This window comes from Vidua chalybeata, chromosome 26, assembly GCF_026979565.1.
Source record: "Vidua chalybeata isolate OUT-0048 chromosome 26, bVidCha1 merged haplotype, whole genome shotgun sequence".
Lineage (NCBI taxonomy): Eukaryota > Metazoa > Chordata > Aves > Passeriformes > Viduidae > Vidua > Vidua chalybeata.
Window position 1 is genome coordinate 5161182 of NC_071555.1, and position 25402 is coordinate 5186583.

A 25402-nucleotide genomic window follows, 5' to 3' on the forward strand; every position below is an offset into this window, starting at 1 on the left:
GGGGTTCCCCCAACTCCACAGATCCCCCCAGGGGGTTTGGCACTGAAGGGGATGGGCAGGGATTGATGGTGGCCCAGAAGCCAAGAGTTGCAGCAGGAATGGGATAAGAATAGGGGATGTTTGTGGGGTTGCTTGTTGTGGGTCCCTCAGCTCCCATCCCTGCATCCCAGGGAGTCCAGAAATCAAAAATCACAGAAGCATGAGTCAATCACAAAATCATTGTGGTTTCCAAAGACCTTTAGGATCATCAGCTCAGCAGCAGCACCATGACCACCACTAACCCTTGTCCTCAAGTGCCACATACACACATTTTTGGAGCACTTCCAGGGAGAAGATGAGATGGGGAAATGGCCAAAACAAGGAGTCACTTGGGTACCAGCCATGCCCACCCCTTCTGCACTTCCAAGATCCTTCTCCATGGAACCTTTGAGACAGCCAGGCCCCAGGGAAGCACAGCAAGGCCCCCAAGGTGAGCTCTGGGGCAGGAGCAGTTTCCCCCAGGCTCTGCCTCCCCCCCGCCCCCCGATTGTTGCTCGTTAGAAGCTGTGGGTGAGCACTGAACTGTAACTCCAGTGAAAAACAGCTTTGGGTACTTCTGCCAGTTGTGTTGGTCCCCAGAGCCTGGTGCCACTGCCCGGGGCCTCCCCAAACCTTCATCTTCTGCAGGCTGGGTGGGGGTTTTTGCCAGTTCTGAGCATCTGATGGGTGCTGGGAACCAGCCCCAGCCTGACTTTGCATGCAAAGGGACAGGAAGCAAGAGAAATAAAGTTTTCCAGAGAAAAAGCGGCTCCACGAGGGAATGGTGATGGGAGAGGTGCCTTCTCCTGGTTCTGTATATAGAGGCATTGCTGCCAATTCCCTGCTGCCATCACCCCTGGGACTGGATGGAAGACCAGAGCCTGGCCCTGATATCCCAGCAGGGCAAAGGAAAAGGGATGCCCATGTGCTTGGCAGGCATTGGAGGGGTTTTTATGGGGTTCTGGGGCTGCAGATGGAAGCTGGGATGCTGGAGGTGCCTGGTAAAGCCCTTTGAGGTAAAACCAGTAGTGGGGCACAAACTGAAGAGGGTTTGCAGTGACAGTGGCCAAATCAGCCCCTGTGCTGCCCGAGGGCTCCTTGGCACCCTTGAGGGGCTCAGTCTCCCCTGGAGACCCCTGTGCTTGCAGCAACCACGACGTGGGGTGTAGGGGAACCTGGTGGCCCCACGGGGAGGGTCCCATGTCCCCATGCCTCTTCCCCTGGGACACTCTGGCTCCACGGCTCCCAGAGCAGAGCTACTGCCGGCAGCTGCACCTTCCCCACCTCTCCCAGCCCCTCGCTGTTCATCGGGGTTTGGGTTTCACCGTGCCCAGCCGGGTGTGCCATGCCCGTCCCCTGCAGCCCCCGCCTGCGTGACACAGACGGCTCTGCCCGGCTTACGCCAGCCCTGGGACGAGCTGTTCCAGCGGCAGCGAAAACAGCGGCGAAGCCGAGCCGTGGCCCCGGGGACGTCAGCGGGGCCCGGGGCGGCTCCTCCTCGCTGACGCAGAACCTCCCTCACCCACCCTTGTCCTCTCCCGGTGATGCTCACCTGCTCCTACGTGGATGCTGGGGTAGGGTTGGAGCCTGTGTGGGGCAACGCGGGGATTGAACCTCCTCCAAACCCCCCTCTGTCCTTGGTGGAGCCCACAGCAGCGTCTCCTGTGGCTCCCGGCATCGGCAAGCACCGAGGGGTTGGGATCAGGAGCAGGGCAGAAGCTCTGGGAGCTGAGCTGGAGGTCTCAGAGGACAGCCCTGGGGGCTCCCTTGCAGGATGAGACCCCCAGGTCCTGTTGAGGTTGGCAGGTCCAAGGCCGAGCACAGGGAGCCAAGGGAAAGGGGTGTTCAGCCCTCCGGGCACAGGGAAAGCATTCCTCCCCCAGGACACCCCAACATACTTGATACTGTAATAACAGATCATTTACAGTTGTTTATTGTAAGAAATGTACAAAGAAAAACGGCTTTAGCTCACACAAACCCTGCTGTGGGGCATTTCCCCACCCCCGACGACACAGACGTAGAAGCAGCATGGATTGTGAACCACGGTCCGGGCAGGGACTGCCCTGCCAGGGATGCTTCCCAGGGAAACGCCGGCGACAGCAGCTCGGGCTCCTGCTGCAGGGAGCATCGGCATGGAAATGAGGGCACACGGCCATGGGACAAGCCAAGTGTCCCCGGCTCTGCCACCTGGCTGGCAGCTCATGTGTCCAAGCCAAGCTCAGCACCACTCCTGGCCGGCCTGGCTGTGGGGCACCTGTGATGGCAGCGCCCGAAGCAGAGTACGAAAAGACAGAGCCTCTGGCTTCAGGAACGGCCTTGTTTGAACTGGAAGAGGTTTTGGTTCATGTTTGTTTTGATCTCAAGAGGGATTTTTTTTCCGTTTTGAAGGCAGAAGGTGATCAGAGGTGAACTTGGGGCCTTTTGCCCATTTTTCACAGAATCCCAGAATGGTTTGGGTTGGAAGGACCTCAAAGCCCATCCAGTGCCACCCCTGCCATGGGCAGGGACACCTTTCACTATCCCAGGGTGCTCCAACCCTGTCCAACATGGCTTTGGACACTTCCAGGGCTGGGGCAGCCACAGCTGTGCCCAGGCCATTTTCCTTGATTTATTTTCCTTTTGCTCACCTGTGTGAAGAACAGCAAATCCCTTTTCCCACTGGGAAAACGCTCCTCTGCCTGGAGGTTTCCTGGTGAGGACCTGCCTGGCCCATCCAGAATGTGCCACTGGGGCCTCTCTGCAGCCCCAGCCTAGGGAAGGGTGCTCTGCCTGAGGATTTTGGGATTCACACCCCAGTGGGATTGTTTATTACATGCAGCCATCTGGGGCTTGGGTGGGATTTAGGGCACCCTTAAAGCAGCTCATGGAAAGGATCGTTCAAACATCAGCTCCAATCCCTGGGGGTGCATCTCATTAATTAACACTAATGAAGAGTACATTTGGAATGCCAACCAAGAGCACTCCAGTGGGATGGTTCCTCTTGCAACAGGGCTAGAAGAAAACCCTGGAGAGTTTTGTCCTGGGGACCAGGGATTCTTGGAAGATGTTTTCCAAATCCTACCTTTGCCCATTGCTTTCCTGCCACAAAACCTGGATGGAAATGGGAAAACAGAGTAAAACCTGACTATAATTTGTGTTTACATTCAGCCTACAGAGACCTGAATGATTTCTGCTTTCAATGCATATTCAGAGACCTTGAAAACCTGATATTTAACCCTGAGAACAAATCAGCAGATGCTTTGCTTTGGCTTTGCAAACCAATTTTTAAGACATAATTGCACTTTCTCTTGTATGTAACAAAAAATAATCATCAAGCTTATTCAGAGGTTCAAAAGAAAGGTGCTACTTTAAGACTTTGGAGATTTTTGTTCACAAAACCTTCTGTTTTCTGTAATTATTCTTAATATTATTTCACTTGGCTCATCTTTACTGGTTGCTTGGCTGCACTCTGGAAGAATAAAATACAGGGAAATCTCTTAATTGTGAAATAACATTAATAAATAATTACTTTAAGTGAGAGGACAACCATACTCTTCTGTTCATGCCTGAAAACCATCGTTATCGTGATGAGATTATTTCAAAACTAACTTGTTTCTCTTTCACCGACAACAGATTTCACATTTGAGTTCTCATGAGAAAAAGAATTTAACTCTTTGCAAGTGCAGTGGGCTGTAAAACCCAGGATCAAGAGGAGATCCTGCTTTGACATTCAAGGTGGTTTCTTGAAATATCTGAAATTAGCTCAGTATCTAAGATCTAGAGATCTGTGCATGGAAGAGCTTTGAACAGGAGATACAAAAGAAGTCTCTTCAGTCTGGGCCAGAGGTGGAATCTCCTTGTGTTACACCAGCGACTCTTTCACCACGTGTTCCTTACCCCAGGCCTGTGCTTCCTCAGGAGCATCCTGGGCTGTCTCTGAGCTGGGAATGGGCTTGAGGCCTAAGGCAGGGGCAGTCTCCACATCTGTCCCAGTGTTCCCATAGATCTCCTGCATTTTGGTGGCTATCAGCCCTTCCTTCTCGGGCGCGTCCTCGCCCAGGGTGTCCTGGCTGTGCCTGTACATGTAGGATGCCTGCTTCACCGAGCGCCTCAGGAGGTACCTCCGGAAAGCCCTCTGAATCTTGGTAGCACACACCTCCTCGTGTTTCCTCTTCAGGGTGGTGGTGATGGGTTCATAGGAAACCTTTGAGGGGTTGGCAGCCATGAACTTCTCCTCCATGGTGGCCTTCAGGGCATCCATCTCTCCCGAGTCTCCCAGCACTTCCTTAGTCAGGGCAAAGAGGATGTCCAGGCAGTGGATTTTGTCCCCAGCAACCATTGGTAGATCCATGGTGATGAGTTTGATCTTGTTGGGCTTGGGAACTCTGAGTGGCTCCTGCAAGGTGTCCACAAAGTCCGACAAGGTGCTGTAGGCGATGAACTGGGTGGCGTCCGGGTCAAACTTCTCCCAAGTTTCATAAAACATTTCAAAATCGTCTTCACAGAGGGGCTCGCTGCTCTCCTCCGTGGCCACGCTGAAGTTCTCCAGGATGATGGCGATGTACATGTTCACCACGATGAGGAAGGAGATGATGATGTAGCTGCAGAAGAAGAAGATGCCGATGGCGGGGTTCCCACAGTCTCCTTTCACCGAACTCCCGGGGTTCTCCAGCTCGGGGTCACAGTCCGGGGGGCCGCTGTTGAGGATGGGGTTGAGGAGCCCATCCCACCCCGCTGATGTGGTGATCTGGAAGAGGCAGATGATGCTGTTCCCGAAGGTTTCAAAGTTGAAGATGTCATCGATCCCTGACTCCTTCTTAACGTAGGCGAAGTTGGACATGCCAAAGATGGAGTAGATGAACATGACGAGGAAGAGCAGGAGGCCGATGTTGAACAGGGCGGGCAGGGACATCATCAGGGCAAAGAGGAGCGTCCGGATGCCTTTGGCTCCTCGGATCAGCCGCAGCACGCGGCCGATCCTCGCCAGACGGATGACCCTGAAGAGGGTGGGGGACACAAAGTACTTCTCGATGATATCTGAGAGAACGATACCTGTGGAGGGATGAAGGACAGATGAGTTTGCTGTGACACCAATGGGAGGTGAAGGGGATGCTCGGCTACATCTGGGCAGACACAGTGAGGTGAGGCCACCTCGATGGCTCCTCCAGTGGCAGGGAAAACATTAAAAAATAACCTCTGAGCACAGACCCAAGGGTTAAACTCTGGCTGCTCTGTTTCAGAGAAAGAGAACACCAAGGGAAATAACACCAAGGAGTGTGGCAGCAGCTCTTTGGCCACAGAGAGAAACACAACTTTCCCAGGCATCGTTCTGAGAAAAGGCTGTGAGAAGACCAGAGAAAAGAATAAGAAGCAATTCTTATTTTAACTTCCTGCACCTGGTATTGTGAACCTGGTATGTGGAATGTGTTATGGAGATTTGTTTACCACAGGGTGGTTTCTTAATTAGCCAATGGTGATAGCATTTGAATTAGAGGACCAATTAAGTCCAAGTGTATCGTGTCCAACTATCTATAAGAACAATAAGTTTCTTAATAAAGACTATTATTAATCAACCTTCTGTGAATCATAGAGTCCATACTAATTATTACCTGGCTGGGGGCCTGTTACAACGATAAAGGACGAGCAGAGATATCCCAGCCCCTCACCCAGCCTGGTGGCCTGGAGTGGCCTCACATCTGTCATGTCCCAGGGTCCTGCTGGCTTGGCCCTGCTCAAAGAATGGGTGCAAGTGGGGTCCAGTGACACCCAGTGGGTGTGGATTGGTGACAGCACTTCCACTCTTCATTGTCCTGTGGGGATCCCTGAGGGACTGCTGGGAGCAGCAGGACTCACCTAGGATGGAGAGGATAACCACCACGAAGTCGAAGATGTTCCAGCCCACAGTGAAGAAGTAGTGGCGCAGGGCGAACATCTTGAGCACGCACTCCCCAGTGAAGATGACGATGAAGACCAGGTTTATCTTATAGAGGACAGAGGTTTTGAGCTCGCTCTGGTCATCTGTTTCCACCATCATGGTCACCATGTTCAGGCAAATCAGGATCATGATGGTGATGTCAAACACTTGCTTGGTAACGAAGTCAAACACCTTCCCTTGGAATTTGTTCTGCAATGAGGGACACAAGGGCGATGATGGAGCACCAGAGAGGAGGTGGGAACACAGGACAGATACAACAAAACAAAAACACAACAGACAGAGAAGAAGGAACCATATTTACAAGTGTGGGAAACCTCAGGGCTGTGGCCAGCATGGCTCTTACAGACCCAAAAGTTATGGGGGGAGGATTCCCAACACCTCTCAGGATGGAGCACACTTGGGAATGCCACAGCCAGGAGGAGTGGGCACAGGGTACAGCCACTTGCTAATTACACCCACAGCTAATAGGGCACAAATTAACACATGGGAAGGACCTCCCTTCTGCAGGGCTACAAAACCCAAATCACAACTGAGAATGTTTTGGCTGGACCAGGGTCCCTTCTGGGGCCTTGAAAGTTGAGCTTTCCCTGAGCTCAACTCCCTTCCAGAGAGGAGCTGGGAGCCAAACTAGGAAAAAAACCAAATTCCTGCAAAAGAAAGCCCATCACTGCCCCTGCCAGCAGACCAAGGGCTAAAGGGCAGACCCAAAAGAGGTGGCCTGATGTCAACCTCTTCTGAAGCCTCAGCTCTTGGCCAGGTCCTGTCTGAAGAGTAACAATAGGGCAAATGATCTCCCTGGACCCTTCTTGTTCCCTTTGGGACAGCTGGTGGCTTGAAGAGTTTCCTGTGTGCTCCACTCCAGGAGGATGAGCCAAACATACCGCTGGCCTGGGGATGGGCTTCTGGGGTTTCTTGGAGCCCAGCTTCTTCATGGCGTTGTAGTATTTCTTCTGCTCTTCTGTCATGAAGATGTCTTTGCCTCCAAAGTATAAAGGGAATCACTGCTGTTAGTCTCAGGAATTCTCTTCCCACCAAGTGTGTCTGACCATGTCCCTTTCCACCAAGTGTCTCCAGCCCCTCAGAGATCCTGCTGGGAGCAAGGTGTCCTCTCTGTAACCTGCAGACCCTGCTCAGCACCACCAGTGTGCTTGGCCCTGCCCACCCTCCTCCCCTGCTCCGGGCTGGCAGTCCTGAACTACTGGCTTGGAAGGAGAAGTTATCTCAACCTTGTGCATGGGAAAATGATCCCAGGGTGGGAAAAGAAAATAAAAGTGATGGCCCAGGCAAGAGACAACACAGCCTCTGTTTGCTTCCTCCCTCTGCACCTGTAAATTAAGTCCTCTGTAACTGCTATGACCAGGACACAAAGCTCCATGTGCCATTTGCCCAGTGCAGAAAACCACTAATGGATGAGAATCTTGGGATCCATCCTAGTCCCGGGCATGGTGGCCCTGGTCCCATCACCCCACTGCTGTGCTGGCTCCCTCCAGCCCAGGGCAGCACCTCAGGAGCCAGGAAATACTCATCTTTTTCTTTTGCTGGTTGAAGTTGTCGATGATGACGCCGATGAAGAGGTTCAGGGTGAAGAAGGCACCGAAGATGATGAAGATGACGAAGTAGATGTACATGTAGAGGTTGATCTCGTACTGTGGCTGCTCTTCAATCTGGCCAGGAGAGACAGGAAATGTGAGACTGACCCTGTCCCAAAAAGGTGTCCCCAAGCCCCCAGACAAGGGCTTGTGGTGTTTGGAAAGAGCCAGGGCGTGGCTGCTCCAAAACTTTTGACTGTGTTCCCAATGGGAGCAGCCACGGGAAGGGACATCCATGTGACACTGATTGAGGGACAAGGACGTTCTGCCCCCTGATCCCACAGCATGGGCTGGGGAATGGGAAAGGATGTTCTTTGCAGTGATATTAATGAACAAATTTGTTTCTTCCCAATAATCAGCATTCCAAGAGCTGAAATATTTCTGAGAGGGGAAAGGAAAAGTGGATTAATTTGTCACACCAGCACAGCTGGGTGACAGAGCCCAACAACCCTGGACAATGCTCCTCCTCCCAAGGACCATCCCTTAATCCTGCTCTGTGTTTGACCAGGGACACCCTGAGGTGACCCCATTGGATTCCCCCATTTTGAGGAAAGTTCTTGTCAGAACAGGGAGAATTTTCTCCCAGACAAGCTTTGCCCCAGGTGGGGCAGAGACCTGAGGGATTTTCAGAGGGTGATGAAAGGGTGCTAAAAGAAGGCAATGAAAACCAGCCCTTGAGGCCTGTAGGTGTGTGGGGCGACCCCCAGTGTAATTGGAGAACAGTAGGAAAACCCTTCTGCTGTGGGGACACTTTTGGGGGTGGATCACAGTAGGAACAACCTTTGCACATCACTCTTCAAACACTTGGGTTTTTTAATTACTCTTTGAACCCCATGGTTGAACGCTGGCTGCTCTGTTCTCATAACCCGCTGATTGCTCAAGGCAAGCCAGGAACTTTCTCCAGGATGGGATGAGCTTTCCCAGGTAGAGGGGTCACAGAGGACATCATGTCACAGCAGGCAGAAGAGGGAGCCCTCCAGGTTGGAGCAGTGGGGGCAGAATGGGGATTTTGGCCCCTGGAACTGAAGCTGAGTGGAGCAGATTCAGCCCCCGCTGTGGGGTGGGGTGGGAGCCCAGTGTGGGGCCAGGCTGCAGGTGACAATGACATGGGTGGCACAGGGACACATGGCTGCCCTCTTCGAGGCTGTGCAGCTCAGCAGGGGGATGTTGCGGCTGTCCAGGTGTCCAAGGCTGGGTTGGACAGAGCTTGGAGCACCCTGGTGATAGTGAAAAGTGTCACTGCCCATGGCAGGGGGAGGCACTGGATGGGCTTTAGGGTCACTTCCAAGATAAACCATGCTGGGATTCCATGATCTGATATGTTTTGGGGGTTTCTCCACCCTGTAACCCATGTCCTGGCTGAAGTCATGGGTGAGATCCAGCACCAAAAGGCAGAGCCAGAGGTGATGCTGTAGCCAAGGATCCATCCCAGCCTCAGTTCTGGGGTCCTGTTCCCAGTCTCCTCACCTCACGTGAGTCCACGGCTGCGTACATGATGTCCATCCAGCCTTTGAAGGTTGCCTGTGGGAACAGGAATGGTCAGACTTGGAGTCTTTTCCAACACAAAGGATTCTGTGATTCTGTGGCAGTGGAGAAGAAGGTATTTTCTGGGAGCTGTTTGTGGCTGGAAAGAAAGGGAATGTGATGGGTGCATGTCTGGGGTTTAGCTCTGGGCACTCCGGCTTCTCTGTGGGAATGGCAGGAGAGGAACAGGGGTTGAATCCACACAAAAAATGTCCCAGAAATATTGAAATTTGAATATGAATATGCATAGACCATTCTGGAGCTGAGGCTACCAGTGACTTTTCAAAACACCACTGCAAACAAGGCAGGGAAAAGAAGGAACTGACTCTTTTCTCCCTTCTGCTCTCTTTGAAGTCATTTTCCCAAAGGCAGAGCTGTGTCAGGGCCAGCTGCCTCCTTTCCAGTCCCAAACTGTGCCACCTCCATAGCCCTGACTTCCACATCCTGCCTCTGGTTCTGCTGAATTCCCATCCCAGCAGGGTGGGGGACTACACCAAGTCTTTTACAGGGTTTCCACTGCATCTCTTACAGCCTTTTGCTGCTGATTTGTTAAACAAAAGGTCTGCACATTTTGTTTCCTGAATCTGATAGAACAACAAGGCTGAAGAGGAAGCTGAATTTAGAAGCAGAGTCATCAGCTGGGGTTGTTTTCCGATTCTGCAGCCACCAGTTCCCCTGGATCTGATGGGAGTAGCCCCAGCCTGCCCCATAATGGAGCCCACATCTATATTTTTGTCAAAGCTGTGGTGAGCAGTTCCCCTTTGCTGCCTGGCCCAGCTGTGGGGAGTTCAGTGGAACCCGGTTGCCTTCGCCCACTGCCCGCAGGGGACACGTGTGCCCTTTTTCCAGTCGTCACCCGCCCCACAACCTACGGCTGGAGCAGACTGAACTTTCCAAAGGGGTGCAGGGGTAAGATAGAGCCTCCCTTCCTGACTCTACATCCTGTGCTGGGCCAGGGCTGCTCTGCAGCGCCAGCCTTGGTGCTGCTGCACCCATCTGCAGCAGTTCCCTGGTGAAACCTTCCCCTCCCATCTTCTACCCTGTCCCTTTTCCTCCTTGGCTAGGAGTTTCCCTCCTTTCCTAAAGGTTTTTTTTTTTTTTTTGTTTTTTTGGTTTTTTTCTGGTGTTAAAAAGCAGCTTTGGAGCCAAGAAGCAGCTAAGATACCCCATCCCACATCAGCCCTGATGCTCATCCCACCACTCTGCTCCACACGTCCTGGATGGTGACACCCGATGTCGTGACGTACCACCTGCAGCAGGGACAGGTATCCCAAGCCCACGTTGTCGAAGTTGACCTTGACGTTGACCCATCTGACCTCGTTGGTGTAGAGCAGGGCCATGCAGTCGGTCTTGTTGTTGACCGCGTCGATGTTGAAGAGCTCCCCGGTGGTGGTGTTGACACACCTGTAGTACTTCCCTGCGAATAGGTTCACCCCCATGATGCTGAAGATCAGCCAGAAGATGAGGCAGACCAGCAGGACGTTCATGATGGAGGGGATGGCACCCACCAGGGCATTCACCACCACCTGCAAGGACAGAAAAGACCTTGAGGGACCTGGATGGGACCTTCATGTCCCCATGCCCAACCTTGCCCTCCCCAGCAGCATGGAGTGAGGTCAGACTGGACCAAAGGTACCTTAGCATTGATCCCACCAGTCTGGAGGCCCCTGAAAACCAACTGGAATGTCTGTGATGTAGAGGACTGCTGAGGGCTCTCATGTCCCTGTCAGGGCCAGCAGCACACGGGGACACACTTACCCTCATGCCCTCAAAACGGGACAGAGCACGCAGGGGTCGCAGAGCCCTCAGTGTCCGCAGGGATTTGATGGCTCCCAGCTCGGAGTATCCCAGCCAGTTTGCTGTCAGGCTGACCAGGGACACCTGGAAGGAGCAGCCCAAGTGATCAGCAGCACCTCAGGTGGAAACACAGCTGCAGCTCCTGCCCTGCCCTCTCTCCCCAGTCCCTCAGGCTGGTGGTCATCCTCTAGCCCTGGGACACAGACCTTGAGTCCTTGGGGTCCCTGGTGACCAGACATCTCGAGGGTCACAGAATCCCAGAATGATTTGGGTTGGAAGGGACCTCAAAACCCATCCAGTGCCACCCCTGCCATGGGCAGGGACATCTTCCACTATCCCAGGTTGCTCCAAACCCTGTCCAACCTGGCCTTGGACTCTTCCAGGGATCCAGGGTCAGGATGACACCTCTTGAGTGTAAAGGTGGAATTGATGTGGGGCACAGAAAGGACAGATTGCTCTGTCACGGACCATTTGGGAGACCCTGTGTCCCTTCACAGCTCTACTGGGCCTGGTGGAACTACAGGGGCTGTTCTTGGCCTGGGTGTAAAACAGAAGGGTTTGAAAGGTTCCTGCAACCAGGAATGAAGTGTTCCTTCCTGTGAGGGACCATTATTTTAAGTAATGCTATAAGCCCTCATTCCACAGCCACCCCTATATCTTCTAAAATACAATCTGGGTTCATTTACAACAGCCCCTAATGCCCCCAGGCCCCTTGGCTTGGCCCTGCTCATCACGTACATCCACGATGAGGAAATCCAGCCAGCACCAGGCATTGGTGAAGTACACCTTGAAGCCATAGGCCACCCACTTGAGCAGCATCTCGATGACGAAGATGTAGGAGAAGACCTTGTCTGCGTATTCCAGGATGGTGCGGATCACCTTGCGCTGCTCGATGTAGATGTCCTCGAAAGCCTGCAAGGGGCATGGAGCTCTGTGACAGTCCCATCCTTCCATGGGACCCCACGGAGCTCCATGACAGTCCCATCCTTCCATGGGGCCCCACGGAGCTCCGTGACAGTCACATCCTTCCATGGGTCCTGTGGCATCCCAGAGCACACCCATGCTGGCATCTCCCTGCTCTCCAGGGCTGGGAGCCAAAGGATGGCTGGTCCATGAGGACCTCATCCACATGGGGTCCAGCTCCTGTTTGCAGGTCCCTGTTGGCTTTGCAGGGTTGGACCCAAAGCAGAGCTTCACTGAAGCCAAAGTCCAGCTGCATCCAATTCCCAGGTGTCTCAGCTCAAACTTCCTAGGACACCAACCCACACCTTAGGGTGCTTTGGGAGTTTTGAAAATGCCCTGAGGAGTTTGGGTGAGTGCTACACCCACGTGTTGAGTAAGCACTTGGAGGTATGGGTGTGGAGACCAGGTGCTGCACAGCTGGGGTAGCACAGCTTTCAATTCCTGCACCAGCTACAACCTCAGACGACCCCAACCACCTCAGAGCGAGCTGCAGACATGTAAAGTGTGTCTGAAAAGCCTCTCAGTCCCTCTGTTCTCCTTCCCTCTCTCTTCACCTCCAAACCTGCAGAGAAGTTGGTATTTCCTGGGTTAAATCCAGCCCAAACACTCGGAGAAGAGCACCAGGCCAATTCTGGTAATTAATTAGGTTGATTTAACACAACACCCAGGTTCTGAGAGGGGGCACCAGGCATTGATGGAGGTGCTGAACAGCAAAATAAAAACCATGAACTGTTTGTCCAGCACCTCCTGACAGCCGGTGATGGTGGTGGTGAAATGAGGAACCACACAAAGCTCAATAAATGGTTCATAGTTGGCATTAAGAGCAGGAGTGGGGGCTGTAGGCAGTGGCATCCCCTGGAGCCATGGACCATGGACCACAGCCTGTGGATGATGGTCCAGGAATGCTGGGGAAGGTGACCAGGACTCCTGGAGGATGTTAGAGCTGAGCCAAATGGGGTTGGAAATCAAACATCTGCCCACAGCTGGATTATTTGGCACAGGAGATGCCCAGAGCCTGGGCTCTGCCACCTCCCTGAGCTCCCCCAGGCTGGGAAGCTGCTGCAGAGCCCTTGGGGCAGAGGAAAGGTGGCACCTACCAGTGCCCCGCTGCTGAGGAGGATCATGAAGACGATGAAGGTCTCGAACCAGTCGTGCTCCACGATGCGGAAGCAGGTTTTCCTGAGGTTCCACCAAATCTTCCCCTTCTCACTGGTGATGTCCACGTAGAGGCAGGGGAACCTCTTCACACAGCCTGGGGACACGGGGCTGGAGGTCACTCCTGGCCAGGGTGTTCCCACTATTCCCAGTTTTATTGGCATTTTAAACCCTCCCTGGTGGAAGCTGGACCAGGATCCTGCTGGGCTTAGGTGCGGTGCATGAGGGGAGCTCCATGGGGATCGTCTCTGGGGTGGTACAGGAGGATTTGGAGTCGGGGCTGAGCTCAGGGAGCCTGGGGGGTCCCTGTGCTGCAAGAACTGGTTAGCAGTGGCTCCTCCACCCCCATTTCCCTGCTCCACACCCATCTCCCCTGCCCACAGGGTCTCCAGCCCTGCTCTGTCCCTCACCCTCAGTGAAACACTCCTCGGGCTCGTTGCTCTCCTCAGCCACTTCTGCCACCTCCTCCTCCTCGGGCGCGGGGGGTTTGTAATCCACCGTGCTGCACACGGACGAGGCGTTGTCGCTGGACAGGGGGTTCTGCAGGGGGACAGCAATTCAGGCCAGGCTCCTGACCTTGGGCTGCCTCCAGCCATGCTCCTTGTGCCCTAGAGAGCCCAGGCAGGACCAGATGGGTGGTGGGACCCCTTTGTTTGGAGGATGCTCCGAGTCCCCCTCCCATGGACACCCAGCCCAGAAGCTGTTGAATCATCCAGGGATGCAAACCTTGGAGGGTTGTTGGTACCTGAGCTTTGCTTCTCATCCAGGTTCAGAGGAACAGAAGGTCCCCTGATCCCAGCCTTCCTCCCAGCACAGCAGCTCCATCTCCCATCCACCTGTGCCACCACCTCAGGCTGATTTTCTCACTGCCTCCTCCTCCTCCTCCTCCTCCTCCTCTGTGTGTCCCCATCCCAGACTTGCTCTGCCAACCCCCCTTTGGTGCAGAAACCCAAGCAGCCTCTGCTCTCTCCTCCCTCTGGCTCAGCTCGTGCTGAAGGTTCCTCAGCCCGAGGTTCACCCAAGTTCAAAACCTGCACCCCAAATACCTCTCTCCAGCTCCACCGTGCTCCAGAGCTCAGCTTGGCTGCCTTCCCAGACACCACTCAGCAAGGCCAGAGGGGCTGATAACAAGAGAAAACCTTGGCAAGCCCCTGGGACTCTTTTTCCTCTGGTTTTTTTTTTGTTTTTTTTTTTTTTTTTTTTTTGGCTTTCTGAGAAGCCCTTGTGTAACACTTGAGGAACGAGCAGATCCCCAGCCCTGCCTATCCTACCTGGGAGCAGCAGGAACCCGAGGATCCAGGATGGGTATTTCCAGCACAGGAAGGTGCTGGCTTACATGGGAAGGAGATAATCCTCCCCTCAGGCTGCTCCTGCTTTTGGTAATCCATAAAGGAGCTGCTCCATTCTCCAAAAACCAGGGAAAAGCCCCTGGGGTAAACTGAGGCACCATCACTGCCCACAGCTTCTGGGGCCACAGCCACATCTCTGTGAGAAGATGTGGCTGTGGGGGACCTTTGGGGACATGCAGGAGAGGACACAGCAGCAGGGCTGGCACCAGCTCTCAGGAGGGCCAGGGGGATTAGGGAGGCTCAGCACGGAGCCAGGCAAGCTGTGACCCCACAGGAGCCATCTGCCTCCAGGACAGCTTTAGAAAGGGTCAGGGTGGGGACAAACCAGTGCAGCTGCCCTGGAGATGTGGGGGAAGGTCCAAAAGGCCCTTGGATGGCTCATGGAATCCAGGAGTTCTATGGGTGGAGCTCAGGGCAGGTTCTGCTGGGTGGGAACAGGGATAAAACCCATCCCTGGGGGCTCCTGAGTCCTCCCTCTCCTGGAAGCAGCAGGTTTGGAGGGCAATTTCCACCCCACCTGGCACAGCATCTCCAGCCTGCCTGGGGCTTTCCCATCCTTGGTACTGCACACCTGACTCAGCCCATAACCCACAGCCCTGAGGACCACAGAATTGTTCAGGTTGGAAAAGCCTTCCGAGACCATTGAGTCCAGCACCGCCGAGGCCACCACTGACCATGTCCCCAAGTGCCACATGCACATGGCTTTTAAAGCCCTCCAGGGATGGGGACTCCACCCCAGCCATGGGCAGCTGTACACCCCTTTCCATGCAGGAATTTTCCCGAATCTTCAATCCAAACCTCCCCTGGCCCAGCCTGAGGCCGTTCCCTCTCCTCCTGTCCCTGTTCCCTGGCAGCAGAGCCCGACCCCCCGGCTGTCCCCTCCTGTCAGGAGTTGTGCAGAGCCAGAAGGGCCCCCCTGAGCCTCCTTTTCTCCAGGCTGAGCCTCCCCAGCTCCCTCAGCTCCACTGACAACACCCCTGTGCTGCACCAGAGCCCGGAGCATCTCAGGTTTTTTTTCTTCCTGCATCCTCCAGGGCAGGAACAAGTATGATGTATTAAGTCAATTAAGTGTTTAATAATTACTTTCAACTCAGTATGGAGTAACTGAGACTGGACTTTCTTCTCAGTTATTACCAGTTTTCCAAGACCAGGAGATGATATCCACCATTGCTTTGCAGATGCAAATGATGCAGTTTGGACATCCCATTGCTAGGCCTTCCTCCCTAAGTACAGTAGTGAAAGATCACCTTTGGATATTTTGCCATTCAGCTAATTTGTATTTTTCCAACTGCAGAACTTAAAATAACAAAGCTTGTAATATTGCGAGCAGGAAATCAGCTCGTGAGGGCAGTGGAACACTTACAGTTCTCATCAGAGACACTGAAAATGTCTAGCCAGTGTAAATATATTATCATACCATATCATATCATAATATCATGTGTCCAGCAGGGTGGGATCCCCATGGAAGAAGCCCCTGGAAAAGCCCTGAGCCCTGCGCTGCTTCTGCAGAGCCACAGCCCAGGCTGGCACCTCCTCCCTGCTCTGAGCTGCAAAGAGAAATCAACCACAGGACGCAGAAGTGTAGCTGCGATGATCCTGCCCCTGCCATTTCCCCGAAAAAAGAGCTTTTCCTTGGAAAGGAGCTGCTCTGGAAGGGGAGAGGGTTTATCAGCGCGGCTCGGGCTGGTCACGGTGGGAGTGTTCCCGGAGCAGGCGCTATGCGGGGCTCTGGCTCCATCTGGAGCTGATCCCCGGTGTGAACGCACCCGGCGGCACCAAGCCCGGAACTGCCGGAACTGTCGCCCTTTCGCACCTGAGTGCTAAATTAAATAATTGTCATTTCACCTTGTGAATACAGGCTGGGAGAGCAGGGGGTGTTCACCTGGGGAAGGGGAGGGTCTGGCACAGCTCACAGCCCCTTGCTCAAACCGGCTCCAGGAGAGCTGGAGAGGGACTGGGGACAAGGGATGGAGGGACAGGACACAGGGAATGGCTCCCACTGCCAGAGGACAGGGCTGGATGGGATATTGGGCAGGAATTTTTCCCTGGGAGAGTGGGCAGGCCCTGGCACAGGGTGCCCAGAGCAGCTGTGGCTGCCTCTGGATCCCTGGCAGTGCCCAAGGCCAGGCTGGATGGAGCAGCCTGGGACAGTGGGAGGTGTCCCTGCCATGGCAGGAGATTGGAATTACATGGTCTTTGAGACCCTCACCAACCCAAATAATTTGTGATTTCATGATGAATTGCAGCCCATCATTCCCCCTGCCTGGGCAGGGTCCCTGTTTTTAATGCACCCCCTTGGCTCCCACCTGAGTCAGCTTTGACTGAATTTAGGCACCAAAGCCAACAGCCCCGATGGGCTGAACTGGTATTTACTGGTTGAGAGGTGCCCTTTGCCTTTGCTGAGCTCAGAGTTTCTCCATGCAGTGTTTGGAGCGGGTGCTCTCTGCTGAACACGCCCTAAAGCCCAGAGCTGTGCCAGGATGGGTCCTATAACTGCACCCCAAGGTTTTCCCACCTGCTGGGAAGCACTTTGTGGTGACAGGGAGCTAAGCCCTGTGTCCCCTGCCATTGTGGCCAGGCTGGCATTGGCATCATCTCTGCAGTGCGCCCAGCGTGCTGGGCACTGCTGCTGTGGGACTGGGGTTGAGTAGGAAAAATGTGGGGGGAAATGCCAACTCTCAGCCCTCCTGGTGGCAACCCTGAGGGAATTGAGAGCAGCAACCCCCCTGGTCCATTCCCTTGACCAAGGTGCTCCACGCAAGTTTGTCCCCTCTGTAGGGCTTGGCAGGGACAGTGGCCAGCCCCTCCCGTCCCCCTCTGCACCCCAAATGCTGAAATCTCCCTATTGCCCCAGATATCACTAAATAATCATGACTGTCCCCTCTCCTTGCCCCATGTCGTGCCAAGCTGTGTCCCTGTCACCGTGCTGAGCTGTGAGGAGCCTGCAGGTGGGAGGGAGGTGAGAGGTTCTGCAGTTTTGGGAGCCCTGCTTCATTTTCCAGCCTTTCTGGGGCTCCCTGTGCAGTCCCATCCAGGTGTTCAGCAGCACCAGATGCCTCTCGGACCTGGCAGGATTGGTTGGGATGGAGCTTTCCAGAGTTCCCTCAGCTCCTGGAACACGTTTGCCATCCAGTCACAACAAATCCCTGCTCAGAGCTGTCCTACTGTCCAAACAAAGCCCCTTCCCAGGCTGATGCACCTGCTCCTGTCCCCCTCAGCACCTGCCCCCTGTGTCCCCAGGACCTTGGAGTGAGCAGTAATTTCCCACCACACCATCACCCTTTTGTGTCCACTTGGATCTTCCCAAGTTTCTTGTCCCCCCGCCACCCTCCGAGTGGACCCCAGCAGTCTCCTGGAGAGCAGGCTCAGCTGTCTCAGCTTTGGTTCCCACACCCCTCGCTTTCACGTTCACCCCTGCTAAGCTCCCCCATCTGGTTCAGGCCCCCCCAGGATGGTGCTTTCCGAGGCATTAGCAGTGGATCCAATGATAGTGCCATCAGCAGATTTCCTGGCATCGGGTTCCTCTGGGACATCTTTAACCCCAAACGGGCGCTCTGACCCTTGCACTGCCCCCGTGGTGTGCTGGGGCTCTCTGGCATCAGCAATAACCCCGTAGTCTGACCCAAACCAGCCAAAACCCTGCTTGGACCCTCCCCTCCACTCCAGCTGACACTGGGAAATGTTAGCTTGGAAAATACCAAGTTTGGCCCATGCCATGCCCTGTGAGAAGGGTGAAAGTGACCCAAACAAACATCACTCTTTGGGCAGCACAGCAAGAACAGGCCAGTCCCAGTTTTGGGGTGAAACCCTTCCCTTCCACCCGCCTTCCCGACCTTGGTGGTGTCCTCGGTATCAGACTGGGTGCTGGTCTCCTCGTAGAGGTCGGACTCCTCAGAGGCGATGGGGACCTGCACCGTCAGGTTGGGGTTGTTGATGAAATTCATGTGGTCCAGCTCATCCATGAAAATGTGCTCCTTGCCTGTGATGCCATCCAGGTACCCTGACTTGGGCTCCAGGGCCATGTCCACGTGGTTGAGCACAGAGTTGTCTCTCTTGCTGGGGTCCTGCTCTTCCTCTGGTGCCACCTTCTTGCCCTTCCAGAGCCGGCGCAGCAGCGCCAGGAGCGAGGCCTTGGCGAAGGCGATGCCACGGGTGATGCGGCCAATGGCGATCTGCAGGTTGTTCATCTCCCCATCGTCGTCCGACGCCGCCAGGCTGTCGGCACTGAAGGAGCTCAGCAGCAGAGCCAGGAACAGGTTTAGCACCTGGGGGGACAAAGCAAACGCCAGCCCTGAGGTCCAGCAGGTTCTGAGCCTCAGGATTTCCCTCTGGAGCTGCAGGGATCACTGGTGGCTCTGGACAAACCCCTTCACTGAGCATCTCATGTGCTCTGCCCTGCCCTCACCAGCTCTAGGGACTGCAGAGGTGCCGATCCCTGTTCCTGGAGGACATGGACATGCTCCTCCTCAAACCCCCTGGGCTCTGATGCCTTCCACCTCACCCTGGGCTCCCACGATCCTGCAGATCCCTCTGCAAGTGATGCCAGTCATGGTTTCAGCTTCTCTCAAGCTCTGCTGTGGATCTGTGAGTGTGTCCCTTCCTTTGCTCTCTTGGAGCTCCAGGAATCCCATGGGGGACTCCCCAAGTCTCTGGTGCTTCTCCCCACCAGCCCCAGAGATGCAGCTCAGCTTTTGTGGCTGCCCCTGGATCCCTGGAAGTGTCCAAGGCCAGGCTGGATGGGGCTTGGAGCAACCTGGGATTGTAGAAGGTGTCCCTGGCCATGTCATAGGGTGGGGCCGAGTGCTCTTTAATGTCCCTTCCAACCCAAACCAGTCTGGGATTCCATGGTTCTGTGATTATGTCCCTTCTGCTCAGAATGAAATCTCCTGCTTGTCCTCTCAGCTGCAGTTTTCTTCTTCTCTTCTCCCTCTTCCCTGCCTTTGGTAGCCCAGATGCCCAGCAAGCTCCTGAGGGTCTCCCACACCCTGGGACCATGGAGGAGCGTGGACCCAGCTGTGACCCCATCCCTGTGTCCCGGACACTGCTCTGCTCCATCAAAGCGAGGTTTCACCTCAGCGCGAGCCAGTAAACGCTCTGAGCAACTCCAAGCATGGGCTCGTGTGCTTCCCCTTCTACTTCACCATCCCAAAACGTGACTGGAGCCCACCACAGCCTCTCCTGGCACAGCTGGGGTTGCTGCCTGCCAGGAACCGGGAGCAGCTCGGGAGCAGAGGGGTGGGATAGGCACCCCCGCGGGGCAGAGCAGGGACGGAGCCAGCCCACAGCTGTCGGTGTTTGTACCGTGCTGTGCGGTGCCAGCAGCACATCTGAGACGGGAATTAGCTGCTATCCAAGGACACTGCTGTTTTCACATGGCTCATGCCATGTGCCTTAAACCACGTCTTTAAATAAATCCCCGCGGGCCCAGCAGTCGAATGTCCCGGTTAAGTACCAGTTACAGTTAATGGGTGCCGCTGGCTCTGGCTTTGTTGGACAGGACTCCATTACCTTGTCACTCGACTGACTTCCTCCCTTTCCCCTGAATAACCCCAAAGGAAATGCTCAAAGTGTCATTAAGAGCAAAGGACAGGTCACCTTTTTCCTGCGTAGGGGAAGCGCGGAGAAACACACACCTCCCTGCAGGGGGAGGGGGACTTGGGAGCCTCTGGGACGCGCTCCAGGGCTCGGAAATACCTGAGGCACGGCCAGGAGAGCCTGACAGAGAGGAGGAGGAGGGCACAGAGGGCTCTGGCCGTGTTTGTGCTCTGTGTTTCTCTGCTGGGCTGTAAATGGAAGCCGTTCAAGAGCTGCAGAGCTGCCCTGAGGGCTGGGGTGCACCTCTGGGATGGGGACACCCAACCTCTGGGATGGGGACACCTGCACCTCTGGGAGGGGACAATGGCACCTCTGGGATGGGGCACCCGCACCTCTGGGAGGGCTGTCACTGACCCCACCAGCTGAAATTATGCTGCCCCCGTGTCTTCTCCAGAGCAGTCCCCTAGAGAGGTGGGTGGACTGTGCTGCTCCAAAAACGAGCTCCAGAAGAGGGAAACCTTCCAGAGCTCCTTTTGGGAGGGATCTGCAGGGAGCCCCAGCTGGGATTCCCAGTCCAAACTCCTGCACTCCCTGTGGATGGTTTTGGACAGGCTCCTGCTCCTTACCGGTGCCCTTGTGGGTGATTTTCAGCCTGACCCAGCCTCACCATTCCCTGCAAAGGTGGCATCACAAGCCTTTGCTGGCTGGTGGGAGATGGGCAGCCCGGGGGGCATGGGGCAGCACTGCCCTGGGCAGGGTCTGCAGGCAGGGGCTCTCCCTTCAAAGCCCCAAATCCCTGGCATGAGCCAGGGAAGCCAAGAGGCACCCAAACCCCAACTTTCTGCCCTCAAACTGGGTCACTCCAAGCTGACCCGAGCCGGGGCCTGCTCTGGGCTTTTCCCCGGGCTCCTTTCAGAGCCTCCCTGGGGACAGGGGTCAGCAGCTCCCGGGGGCAGATAGTTTTTCAAAGCAAATTCCAAAGGGATTACCCAATCCCGGCAAGTAATAGGAGCGAGTCGGCGCTTCCCTCCCCTGCCCTGCTCCTCAAGAAGGGAGAGCAGGGCCCACGCAGGCTGCAAAACAAGCTCCAGAGATGCCAGCGATGGGGTTACCAAGTTTAGAAAGGATTTCATGCTCGCCTGGAACTCGCAAACCTGCGGCTCTGGCTGCACAGGCAGCCAGGAGCAATGGGGAGGGTGGGGCGTAGGATGGGGGCGAGGGGAGCAGGGGGTCCTACAAACTCAGGGAAGAAGGTTGGCTATCACCAGATGCCACCTGGAGCACAGTGAGGGCTGGGGAGGCTGAGGATCTGCAGAAGCTTTGTAGTGGGGGGGGGCTGCTCCCAAAAGCACCTGGAGCAAAGAGTGGGATGGATGATGGATGGATGGATTATGGATGGATGGAGGGATAGATGGATGGATGGATGGATGGATGGATGGATGGATGGATGATGGATGGATGGATGGATGATGGATGGATGGATGATGGATGGATGGATGATGGATGATGGATGGATGGATGATGGATGGATGGATGGATGGATGGATGGATGGATGGATGGATGGATGGATGGATGGATGGATGGATGGATGGATGGATGGATGGATGGATGGATGGATGGATGGATGGATGGATGGATGGATGGATGATGGATGGATGATGATGGATGGATGGATGATGGGATGGATGGATGGGATGGATGGATGGATGGATGGATGGATGGATGGATGGATGGATGGATGGATGGATGGATGGATGGATGGATGATGGATGGATGGATGGATGGATGGATGGATGGATGGATGGATGGATGGATGGATGGATGGATGGATGGATGATGGATGGAGCTCTGCCTCCATCCCTCATCAGGAGAGCAGGAAATGGGGCAGGAAAGCTGGAAAAGCCAAGTGGAGGACACAGGGCAGCTTGAAGCTGAGTGCTGTTTTATCCTAGAGTAGCTCCTGCCTCTGCCTAAAGCCCGTTTGTGTTTTCTGTGCCTCAGTTTCTCCCCAGTTCCTGGTCTGATTTCAGCTGGAGGTCCCTCAGGAATCATTCCTCCCTCTGTTTTACACAGAGCTGGCACAGCCCACCTGAAGGGCCTGGGGAGGAAGGAGAATCCCTGTGCTCCCTGCAGCTCCAACCAGACCCTGCCACGGGCAGAGCCCTGTGGAAGAGCTGAGCTGGACAGAGGCGTCCCCACCCCAGCACCCCCTGTGTCCCTGCCCCAGCCCCCAGCCTCACCACGAGGTTCCCGATGACCATGACCATCATGAAGACGATGAGGCACATGGTCTGGCCGGCCACCTCCATGCAGTCCCACATGGTCTCGATCCACTCCCCGCAGAGGATGCGGAAGACAATGAGGAAGGAGTGGAAGAAGTCATTCATGTGCCAGCGGGGCAGGGTGCAGTCCACCGAGATCTTGCACACGCACTCGATGTAGCTCTTGCCAAAGAGCTGCATCCCCACCACGGCGAAGATGAAGACGATGATGGCCAGAACCAGCGTGAGGTTGCCCAGGGCACCCACGGAGTTGCCGATGATCTTGATGAGCATGTTGAGAGTGGGCCAGGACTTGGCCAGCTTGAAAACCCTCAGCTGTGGGGGGCAAGGAGAGAAGGAGGGTGGCTGGGGGTGTCATTGCCACAACAAGACTGTGCCACTGCCATTTGACCCTCCGGGGCTGTTTGACCAAGGCAGGAGGGGTTAAACCCACAACTGCTCTGACTCCCAACTTCCCTGAATATTTAACTTAGTCTTGTCTTTAACAGGCCAGGTTGGGCCCTCCCAAGCTGAGCCTCCACCATGAAGGAGGTTGGACAAGCCACCTCCACCCTGTCCCTGTCACCGCCCAGGTGTCCCCGGCACGTACCAGGCGGAAGGAGCGGAGCACGGAGAGCCCCTGCACGTTGGCCAAGCCCAGCTCCACCAGGCTCAGAGTGACGATGAAGCTGTCAAAGATGTTCCAGCCCTGCTGGAAATACTCGTAGGGATCCAGAGCAATGAGCTTCAGGACCATCTCCGCCGTGAAGATCCCTGTGAAGACCTGTGGGAAGCAGCACCCTTGACCACTTCTTCATAAACCAGTGCTGAGCTGTGGGGTGGGGTGGGCACTGTCCCTCTTTTTTGGTGTATTCCCAAAGCATTTCACCCTGTTAGGGCCAGTCCCAGCTGGGAACAAGCTCCCCAGATGCTGCCCAGTGTGTCTGGTAAAGCCAGACTGGGGATACTAGTGACTGATTCCTCTGGAGGGACACAAAGGTGAGTGTTGGCAGCTGAAAATTAAAAATAAATTCTCCTTGGCAAGGAGACACCTTTGGAATGACTGGGAGATCACAGATGTCCAGCACTGGGAGCTGGGCTGCTGCTGGGATGCCCCTGTCCCTCCCTGAGCCCAGTGACAGCTGAGCTGGATTTTGCACACTGCTCCTTTCCTGGGACCACAGCAGCACCTGCAGCATTGTGTCACTGCAGAGAGGGCTCAGCCAGGTGACAGTCGCCATCCCTGCTGCAATTCCACGGCACAGCATGTGCAGAGGGCCTGTGGCAGATCTGCCCTGACTGGGGACGGGGTTGGGACAGGTCTGTCCCTCACGGAGCAGGGAGGAGCAGCAGGGAGGCTCCTGCTTCCCGGGGGGTGTCCCCACATGTCCCTTGCATGCCAGCCCACAAATGTTCCTGTCCTGCTCCTGCAACTGCATCCCAGGGGATTGTCCCCACGTGTCCCCAGCATAGCAAGCCACAAACATCCCTTGTCCTGCTTCAGTATCACAGGGGATTGTCCCCACGTGTCCCCAGCATGCCAGCCCACAAACATCCCCTGTCCTGCTCCTCCCAGCTGATCCCTGCCCTTGTCCTGTACATCGCAGGCAGCTCCCAGCCCGGGCACAGGCAGGGGATGTGGGGCAGCCCCGGCTCAGGGGAATTTCCTCCTCCTGCTCCCATCCCCACCTGGCCCTTCCCCTAGATCATCCCCCGGGGCTGCATCCGCAGCCAGGATCCGCTCCTGGCTCGAAGGAAGCTCTGGAGCCGCCTCTGCCCGGCCGTGCCTTGAGCCCCGGCCCATTAATCCCCTTGTATTTCCTGAATGAAACCAGAGCCGGTCCCGCCCGCACGGGCAGCGGCGTCTGTCACTCCAGGGCCGCGCTTCCAGGGCCCCGCAGGTGCTGGAGCAGCGCACAGGGGCAGCCCAGGAGATAGGAGCGCTCCCGTTCCTCAGTGCACTGCCCACCGCTGCCAGAGGGCTCCCGCAGCAGATCCATCCAGCTCAGAGACATTTGTCACCAGCTCCAAGCAGGAGCAGCCACTAAATGCACCTATAAAATCAGGATGGCCGAGATTTGCAGTGATTCCACTGGACAAATCCCTGATTATTATTAATTTTAATGCTGCATTGTTGCTTCCTGCTTAGCGGGGACCTTTTTGCTCCCACAATCTGGAACACCCTCTGCTCTGCCCCGTGGCACCCAACATTTCTGTGGGGACACTGTGGTGTCACCCAGGGTTGTGATGCAGAGGGTGGCTCAGGATGCACCGAGCCTGGCAGGGGTGCAGCAGGAGGGGAGCAGGGAATGGTGGATCCCATCAGTGCCCTTGGTCTGGGCCATGCCAGGGCCCAGCCCTGTGCAGGGATGCTGTGGGCAGAGCCCTGCAGTGTTCTGGCAGCACCTGGGAGGTGTCACACAGCAGCAGAGGGGGATCTGCCCTCTGGGGCGGGGGGGTTTGAAAGGGAGGGATGGAGCTCCCTACCAGGTTCCCCACAGTCAGCACATTCTCGAACTCTTCCGTCATGGGGTAGTGCTCCATGGCCATGAAGAGAGTGTTGAGCACGATGCAGATGGTGATGCCCAGGTCCACGAAGGGGTCCATCACCACCAGCTTGACAAACTCCTTCAGCTTCACCCACGGACGGCAGCAATTCCAGACCAGGAATGTGTGGGCGAATTTGTACCACCAGGGTGGGCATTTCTGGTGAGCTTCTTCCAGCTCTGAGGGTGGGAAAGGAAAAGGGTGGGATTATCTCGTCCTCACCTGGGTGGGCAAGTGCTGACCTTCAGGAGAAGTTCCCCTGAGGTCCTGGACCAGCTCTGGATAATCAATGATTTTAATACCATGGGATAACCTGAGCTGGAAGACACCCACAGGGATCATTGATCCAGCTCCTGGCCCTGCCCAGACACCCCAACATCCCACCCTGGGTGTCCCTTGCAGCACTGTGCAAACCCTCGTGGAGCTCTGGCAGCCTCAGGGCCAGGACCATTCCCTGGGGAGCCTGGGCAGTGCCAGCACCTCTGGGGGAAGAACCTTTCCCTGAGCTCCATCCCAAATCCCCCTGGCACAAGCTCGTCCCCTTGTCCTGTCCTTGGTCACAAGCAGCAATGATTGGAGCTGCCCCTTGAGAGGAGCTGAGTTCTCACCTCAGGCTCCTCTTCTCCAGCTGAACAAACCAAGTGACCTCAGCCACTCCTCATGTGGCTTCTCCACATCCATCATCTTCTTAGCCCTCCTTTGGACACTTTTAAAAAGCTTTAGACCTTTTTTATATTGTGGCACCCAAA

General features: G+C 55.3%; 1 protein-coding gene across 1 annotated transcript in view; it reads right to left on the reverse strand.

The window, feature by feature from the left end:
- Positions 1-1935: 1935 nt before the first annotated feature.
- Positions 1936-25402, reverse strand: part of SCN4A (sodium voltage-gated channel alpha subunit 4) — a 44090-nt gene continuing 20623 nt past the window's right edge. Inside the window, exons 13-26 of the mRNA XM_053965182.1 lie at positions 24594-24832; positions 22717-22890; positions 22086-22442; positions 18143-18574; positions 13371-13500; positions 12903-13057; positions 11581-11754; positions 10804-10926; positions 10293-10571; positions 8989-9042; positions 7459-7596; positions 6814-6918; positions 5851-6121; positions 1936-5049 (exon numbers count right to left, since the gene is read on the reverse strand). Of these exons, the coding sequence (XP_053821157.1) occupies positions 3860-5049; positions 5851-6121; positions 6814-6918; positions 7459-7596; positions 8989-9042; positions 10293-10571; positions 10804-10926; positions 11581-11754; positions 12903-13057; positions 13371-13500; positions 18143-18574; positions 22086-22442; positions 22717-22890; positions 24594-24832 (3821 nt within the window). The 3' untranslated portion in view covers positions 1936-3859. The remainder of the gene's footprint in view (positions 5050-5850; positions 6122-6813; positions 6919-7458; positions 7597-8988; positions 9043-10292; positions 10572-10803; positions 10927-11580; positions 11755-12902; positions 13058-13370; positions 13501-18142; positions 18575-22085; positions 22443-22716; positions 22891-24593; positions 24833-25402) is intronic.